General features: G+C 51.1%; 1 protein-coding gene across 1 annotated transcript in view; it reads left to right on the top strand.

The window, feature by feature from the left end:
• The window catches only part of ATAD3A (ATPase family AAA domain containing 3A), a 28,565-nt gene extending 21,661 nt beyond the window's left edge, over positions 1-6,904 (top strand). Inside the window, exon 16 of the mRNA XM_075437393.1 lies at positions 6,496-6,904. Within this exon, the coding sequence (XP_075293508.1) occupies positions 6,496-6,675 (180 nt within the window). The 3' untranslated portion in view covers positions 6,676-6,904. The remainder of the gene's footprint in view (positions 1-6,495) is intronic.
• The last annotated feature ends 1,432 nt before the right edge of the window (positions 6,905-8,336 follow it).

Raw genomic sequence — 8,336 nt, forward strand, 5'->3', positions numbered from 1 at the left:
TTACTCCCCGGGAATGACCTCTGCTTTTATCACTTATCCTTTAAGTGATCTTGAAGGAAGGGAAGGGTGGGGGTGACTAATTTCTTAGTGTTGTTGTCCTGATCACTTTAAAATGTACCTTATAGCACCAGAACTTTTAACAAGGTTCTGTGTCAAATTGGAGCAGGAGGTTTTGTTGCTCTGCTGTCATAAAACGTTCAAAGGGCTTTAAAAAAAATGCAGGAGAGGGTGGGCATAAAGATGATAATTATCAAGAAGCTGCAAGAAGCTTAATCTGTGTCAAAATTAAAGTTGTTGGTGTTCTGGAACAAGGACTTCATATCTTACCCCTGGTTGATGAAGAGAGGAGGTGTGATATGCCATGGGTCAGTTAACATGGCACAGGCTTTTTGCAGCTAGTGGCCAGACACACGGACTGCTTTCCTGAGGAGGTGGCTGGGTGGGCACGCTCTGCTGGCGGCTTTGTGAGGGCACCTGAAAAGGGGAAAGATTTCTGTTGAGCACTGCCCTGGGAGCTGCCTGCCAGAGCTGTTGGTCACAAGTGCTACCGTAGGCTTCTTTTTCAGTCATTGGGTCAAGGAATTTGGAGCCATGACTGGAGCTTGCCTAGAGCTTTGCAGAGGGCTGTGCTTATGCCAGGTTTTGCCCACTGACTTCTGCCTGCGAACACCTGCCTTGGTTTTGGCCTGTGGAAAGTGTTAAGGGTATGGCCCTTCAGCAGCTGCTGTTAAAAGCCTCTTTAAGCAGGTTTTTAAGTACTCTTAACCCAAGTTGGTCTCTGGAATGGTATTGGTATATTGGGGCTTGGGTCAGCACTGACAAGTAGCTTTTTATAGGTGGCTTTGTAGCTGGTGGTGCTCTCTGCTGTCAGGGAAGGAGTAAGGCTGCAGTTTGACAGTCCTTTCTGGCAGTGTTAGTCCTGCCTCGTATTCTGGCCTTTCTGCTGTCCTTTCCGTTGTGCTGGTGCATCTCTTTGGGTAGCTGTAGTGTGAACTGGGTCAGGGAGCTCGTTGGAATTAAAAATAGCTTGGCAAGGCACGTTAACTGCGTAGCTACGCTGTTGTCGTGGCACATCTGAGGGGGCAGATCAGGGTAGGTAGGGGCTGTAGGAACCAGCATAACTGGCTCAAGGAAATGCTGATCAGACTTTCCTCAGCTGGATGCAACAGCTGTAAGGTGGTTATGTGAGAGGACAGGTAACTCTTGAACTGTCGGTCTTTAAACTCCTGTATGACTGAACTTTTTGAGTCGGGACGCTGCGTGCCGAAGATGGCTGATGTGGGAAATAACCTACCTGATGTGAGCAGCACCTCTGTGAACTCATGCTTGAATGTTAATCAGTTTGCAAGCTACAATGTTGTCCACCTTGGATGTGCGGAGCTATCAGGAAGCTACAAAAGGGATTAACCTGAGGATTTAGGGAGCTTCCTCTGTGACCCTAGTTAAGGTGAATGTCTGGACTTCCCGCTTGGTTCACTACTTGCAGCTGCTTTTTTTTCTCCTCTCTCCACCCAAAGCATAATGTCAAGTTAACAACACAGGTAGGAAGAGTTTGAGATGATGTACAAGTTGAGAAGATGAAAGGCAGGAAGAGCCAAGAAAAGGGAGAAGCAAGGTATCTCTCAACGGTTCTGTTTCTGATCTTAGTAGCGCCTTACAGAGCTGGTAAGCAGCAGATGTCGTGAGCATAGGGCTCTTCAGAAGTCCTCAAAGCAGACTTGAAACAACTGTGTCTCGAGACATTTAAGCTTCCGTCACTTTTGTAGATAGGCTTGTCACAACAGCTGTTGAAATGTGATATGCCTAAGGTCTCTGTTTAATAAATAAATTCTATCGACTCATTCTGGGGACTATCACACATTTCACTCTGGTGAAAACTGCTGGTTGTGAATGCTGGAGCACAGAGCTGGATGGGAGCATTTTGTTGGCCTTTTGTCATCAGCAGTTCTGCATAGTGCCCTGATGTGACTTGGAGCTAATCCTCAAAGTGGAGGCTTAATTGCAACATGCCTGTCACTTAATTCATCTCAGCTTTGTATGTATATTTTCTTAATTAGTGTGTTCCTCCATCAGCCATTTGTAGTGTTTCTGTCCGTATGCGTTATACTTCTGTAGACATGTCTTGGAACAAAACCTCAATGAGTGTCTGGAAGACAGAGATGGATGCAGAGGGAGCAGCATGGCAGGCTTGGTCTGTGGTGAAGTGTTGCTTTGTTGCACAGGGTCTGTCCTGCTGCCTCCAGCTGACTGAAGCCTTGTGGCTTGCGATTCTAGTCCTAACGTCTATGGGATGAAACCTAATCAAAGCACCCGTGAAGCACAGGTAGTACTAGGAAGGGCAGCGAGGAATCTGCATTGCTGCTCCTGCTTCCATTCCTGAAACCTGGAGAAGTGCTGGAGGAAATGGACAGGGCGTGCAGGGAGGTATCCATCGTGGATGTGATAGAGTTTGGAGATGCGAGGATCCTCATCAGCTCTACTTAGCTTGCCTGAGGTTGTCTCTCGTGGCCAGAACTGAAGCTCAGAGATGGTTTGGGGAAGAGTGAAGTTCTGAAGCAGTGGAAGAGAAACCATCGTAGCTGTTGTTGCTTACCCAGAGTAACCTAGAATGGCAGCATGTGGGCAGTCTGTCCTGTGACCTCACGGTCATTTCCCATGAAGATGTTTTTGGAGTGCTCTGCCAAGATGGCTTTTAACAAAAACATCCGAGTTAAACTGGAAGCCTGAGCAAGAGCTGCAGCTTTCCTGGGCTTCATTCCACTGTAAGATGGGCTTGAAATGGGTTGGCTGTCACTTACATGAAGTTCTAGTTCACTGTGGTTTCAGTCTGGCTCAATTTGGGCTGAATTTACCAAACAGAAAAAAATGCAGAAGAGCAGAGTGTAACCTCTAGCGCTGGGGAAAAATATTGCTGTCTGGCACAGCTAATAGTCTGCATGCTAGAAACCCATTTTAATCTCTTCTGCAGGAGACTGAGCATTTGCTTTTGTCCTTGTGCTTTTCCATTCCCCATATCTAATCCTTTATGAATGTAGCATGGATTAGATGCATTTACACACCTAAAAATTCCCTTCAGATCTGTTTATAGTAATGTGCAGACTTTCTAGGTCTGCACCCTGTACTTAAACCCATTGACATGCTTTAGATAAAATGTCAGAAAAGCGACCTTTCACTGTTCCAAGCTGTAATCTCTCTCTCAGATTGTTTTGGCAACACTTCAAGAGAATTCCCAGGAGTTTTATGTCCCAGTGTTAATGATGGAGGTGAGCTTCCTGGCGTTTCCTTGCCTTTTGTGCCACTGACAGAAGGGCCTTTTTGCTCCCTGAACCTTGTTTTTATTTAAATTGAAAAAAAAAAATCATCTGCCTGACCAAGTTGTGGAAGAATTTAATGTTTCCATAGTGGTCTGGATTAAAGTGTGTCCATGTAGAAGGCAGAGGTATGAATACAAATGAGGCGCAGTACCATTTCCGTGTGTGCAAGCTACTCCCAGAAGGGACAGCTGCTTCTCCCATTTGCTTTCTTGACAGCTAGGGCCTGAGGCTTTCTATAAATAGAAAGTCATTGAGAAAATCAACAGAGCGTGAACTGCACAGCTTTGCAGGAGTTTCCACAGTTGAATTTATGGTCTGTGCGGTGGCAGGGAGGGAGGGAAGGCATCCTCTCCGCTAGCGCACATCCCAGGCAAGCGCTTACTCCATTTTAAAAACCCAGATCCTCCTCGCTGGAGGGGCTGCACTGGCAAAAGGGTGCTGACTTCTTTTAGCTTCAAGTCCCCAGTAATGTCCTGCAAACAAAAAAAAAAACATAGAAATAAAAAGGGGGCTGGGTGGGTTGTGGGAGTGAGTCGGAGAGGATGCTTCAGCTGACCAGCACCTTTCCACCATGCCCCTTTTACAGCGGTGAGAGAAGACAGGTCGTGCTGTGGTACGTGCTGCAGGACCGTGTGTGGCAGCAGGCAGGTGGTGGAACCGGTGCTCCGCTGGTGTTCGTGGGACGTAACCGCCTCGCCGCTCTGGATACCTCCTGCTCTGCCGCTGAACACGGAGGACAGAGCCTCTCTGCACAGCGAGTTCTCGGTTTGCAGACCTGCGGTTGCTGTGCACGCCTTCCCTGCAGGCAGTGTCTACCCCAAACAGGATGTGTGAGCTACAGGAGAGAGTCCAGCGCAGGGCTACGAGGATGAGGAGGGGACTGGAGCATCTCTGCTACGAGGAGAGGCTGAGGGAGCTGGGCTTGTTCAGCCTGGAGAAGAGAAGGCTGCGAGGGGACCTAATAAATGCTTACAAATATCTGCAGGGTGGGGGTCAGGAGGACGGGGCCAGACTCTGTTCAGTGGTGCCCAGTGACAGGACAAGAGGCAACGGGCACAAACTGAAGCAGAGGAAGTTCCAGCTGAACACGAGGAAGAACTTCTTCCCTCTGAGGGTGACCGAGCCCTGGCCCAGGCTGCCCAGGGAGGCTGTGGAGTCTCCTTCTCTGGAGATATTCCAGACCCGCCTGGACGCGGTGCTGTGCAGCCTGCTCTGGGTGACCCTGCTTGGGCAGGGGGCTGGGCTGGGTGACCCACAGAGGTCCCTTCCAACCCCTACCATGCTGGGATTCTGTGATTAGCCTACTGGCCACTTCTGCCCTAAGGAAGGATTACCAAGGTTCTGCAGAGGGAAGGATCGGTTTTCCTGCTTGCAGTGACAGCCAGCGCCTGCCAGCTCTCTGGTTATGTGTGGGTTGCACAGAGGGACTTGTGATCTAGCCAGTTCCCCAAACAGGGCACCAGGTAAGGGCTGGAGAGTGGGCTAGAGGAGGCTGAAAAATGACTTGGGTAACCTTTTGTCCATTTTTTGAGATAATTATTCCTCCTGCAGCGAGGTAGCAGTAATCTAATAGGCAAGTATAACTACTGTACTGGGCTAGTCAGTGCTGTGGTGATATGGACAGGGCAGCAGCTTGCTCTGGGGGTTGTCTTCTCTCCCGTTGCCATCATCAGACAGTGAGTGCTTAAAATCATTACACTATAATTTCTTCCCGTGATGCTTTTGCAGTAAACCTTGTTCTTGATGTTCTGCACTGTTAATGATTTATGGAGCTTGTATGTAATACCTCAGCAGCACACTTCAGCCTGTCGTGAAAGCCAAAGGTTATATTCCTAGCCTGGGTAATGCCCTGCAGGCAGAAGGGTTGGCATGTGACAATCCATGGCGAGATAGCTCTGTGGAGGGAGAGAGACGTGGATGGAAGTTTGGGGCTGTTTGGGGCAGGCAGCGTGGATGCGAGAAGCTGGAGGGAGTCCCATCCTGATTAGAGTCAAGCTCTCTCGTTAGCACAGCTGCACAACAAGGAGCCACAGTGCTGAGCTGCTTGCAGGAGCACCTGCATGGGGAGTAACCAGATTTAGAAATCTGTAGCTTGGGGTTGCTTTGTTGCCTTGGAGATGGGCTGTACAGCGAGCAGCAGAAGCCTCCTGCCCTTCCTTGGAGGGCACGGCTGCTTGCGTTGTCACCTGCAAAGCGTCCGTGGGCAGAGTCCTGCCTGTCCTGCCTGCTTGGGCAACAGCGAGGATCCTTCTGCGGCAGCTGAAGAGGAATGGCACGCAGTCCTGTTCCCCCGAAGCTGCCACTGGAAATATTATGGTCTGTTTGGCAAGCATATCGGTAGTTTTCAAGCCCTTTCTGCAAGGAACTATAATCAGATTTGTACTGCCTATCAAAGTAGCCACAGGACCAAGTGTTAATGTACCGAGCAGAATTGGAGAGCCAGGAGCTGGGAAGTGAATGGAGTGGGGAGAAAAGGGAAGATCCCACAGGCAGATGAGTGTGGAGGGGAGCTGACACAGCACAGCAGTGGTGCAGGGGAGATTCCTAGCAAAACGCATGAGGAAAGCAAGGTAGTGCACATTAGGCATCATTTCAGAGTTGCCCAGTTGCCCATATTCACCCCAGCACTGATGTTAGTTCTCCTGTGAAGTGTTTAAAACGTTTTCTGTTGTCTTGGCTGGAGTCACTCAATCACCATGTGCACCTGTTACTCTTCACCTTCAACATGCAGTGCTTTTAAAGCAGGAGAGGGCATGTAAACAAGCCAGGTGTGACTGCAGCCTGAGCGCACCGGCTGTGTTCAGCGTTAGGAACCTATGGCCTTGTCTCTGCTGCACCCCCCAGAAGATCCCGGGGCGGGCGGGCAGAGGTGCTTGTTAGTGGCTCAGAGACGAAGACTTCAGCGTAGCCATGAGTGTTGCTCTGCGCTTGGGCAGCTGATGTGTTTCAGTCCCTGGTACAGCTGCACCGAGGAAGACCTTTCCGGTGGTGCGCCAGGTTGCTCTGGGTGCCACCACTGGCTTGGGACAAGGCTGGATGTTGTGCTGGGTAGTGTGGGAGCAAACACGCGTGGAGAAGTAAACAGAAGAGAGGGACCAGCCTCAGATCTTGGGGACCTTGGGATCCTGGTCCCAGGAATTGCCAGCGCTAACTTCTGTCTCTTCTGCCTTTGCCTTTCCAGGCTGCAGCTTATGCGTCAGAGGATGGTGTTCTTACAGAGGCCATGATCGATGCCCGGGTCGCCGACGCTGTGCAGCAGCACAAACAGAAGATGGAGTGGCTGCAAACGGAGGGTGCTGAAGCGAGCAAAGGGGCTGGCAGCAGCCCACTCCTGCCTTTCCCCAAAGGAACGCCAGTGTGAGAAGTCTGCAGGCTTCAGACCAGCGCGTGTGGGGAAGTGGGCACGGGAGGAAGCTGCGAGGGTCTTTTGGGCGGATGTTTGGTGGAATCGTGTGTTGAGATGTGTGTCCGTTGGTGCAAGGGAGGGGGTACTGCCTCAGTCTGCCTTCGATTTCATGTTTTTAAATTGCACCAGAAGAAAAACATTGTTTAAGGCAGAAGCAACTGTATTAAAGGACCCCCTTGCTGAAATACTGTTGGCTGTGTCAGTCTGTCTGGCCTGTCCTGCTGGAGAGGCCCAAACTCCAGATCCTCTTCAGCCATTTGACACTGTTCTGGAGTGCTCCAGTGACCCGGACCTGTGGGAACCCAGGGCCTGTCCAAGCCTCCTGCTCCCATATATTGAACTTTGTAGGGTTTGTGCTCCAGCAGAGGTATTTCTCACCTTTTTTTTCCCCACAGATCCTGCCCATGACGTACGTCCTTGCTCATGTCTCTGCGTGGCATCTCTCCTTGCTTTCTTGTCACCCCTTCACAGGCTCAGGGCAGACTGTTACAAAAGGTGTATTAGGTGCAGTTCACAGCTGCCCCTGGTTGGAGTCAACGCTTAGGAGAAGCTACAGCTCCGCAGTGGCTTGGCTGGTGAGCACTGGGACTTGCCTTGTGATGTGGCTGCCCCTGCCTTGCCTCCTCTCTGCTCGGCTCGGCTGGAGGGTGGCCATCGAGCCAGCCTGCAGCTGCACACTGCAAGGGACTACAAGCTCTGGAGCATGATGACTCAGTGCTGAAATGCTACGTGATCCGAGCCCCTGAGAGCTTTTCTCCCCCTCCACTGTAGCCCTGTAGAGTAAGAGCAGACGCTCCCTGGATCCCAGAAGGTTATCTGGACTGCAGTGGAGCAGCCGGCACCGTCGGGATGCGAGGTGGCCCTTCGGACACTGCCGAGCTGCGGCAGGAACCGCTGCTTCCCAGCTGCCGAAGTGTCCGCTCTGACTCTGCGGCCCACAGTGCTTTGGGTGCTTTCTCCAGCCGGGTGCTTGCTGCTGGAGCTAGTCTGAGAGCAGCCCTAGATATTTTCTCCCCGAAGTACATCAGCTGTCCACCTAAGGAGGCGAGTAGGCAAGGCTCAGTCAGTCTGTCTGGCACACGGGTGTCCAGCATGGACTGAAGAGAGAGAGGAGAGGGGCTCGTGTGCTGCTGGCTGCTGCCATCGAGCTGCTCGTGCTACGCCAGTCTTCTGCTGCATTTCTGGAACGACTGAGAAATGTGCCGTGGTGAAGTCATGAGCACAAGCCTGTCTCGATCAGATGACATCTGTTCTGTTTGTGTGTGTATGAAACAGGTCAGAAAACCTCTTGGGTGTTTTGTTTGGGTTGGGTTTTTTTTTGAGTTCGATCTGGATTTGAACTCTGTGCTCTGCTCTGAGTCCCCTTCTGTAACTACACTGTGCGAGCACGTTTGCCTGACCTAAATCTGTGCCCTTGAGTACCTTGCTGAGATGTTCTCCTCCGACAGGACCTGACAGCGATCGCCGCTTTGCCTGTTTCGCTGCTGGTTGTTTCTGAGCTTGGAGAGATGCGCGCTGACAAGAGCGTGTGAGCATGCGAGCGGAACAGGGCTGGGCACCGGGGTCCTCGGAGCAGGCAACCTTCTGGGACAGGAGAGAAATAGTTCTAGAGGCTG

The sequence above is a fragment of the Opisthocomus hoazin genome, chromosome 16, assembly GCF_030867145.1.
Source record: "Opisthocomus hoazin isolate bOpiHoa1 chromosome 16, bOpiHoa1.hap1, whole genome shotgun sequence".
Lineage (NCBI taxonomy): Eukaryota > Metazoa > Chordata > Aves > Opisthocomiformes > Opisthocomidae > Opisthocomus > Opisthocomus hoazin.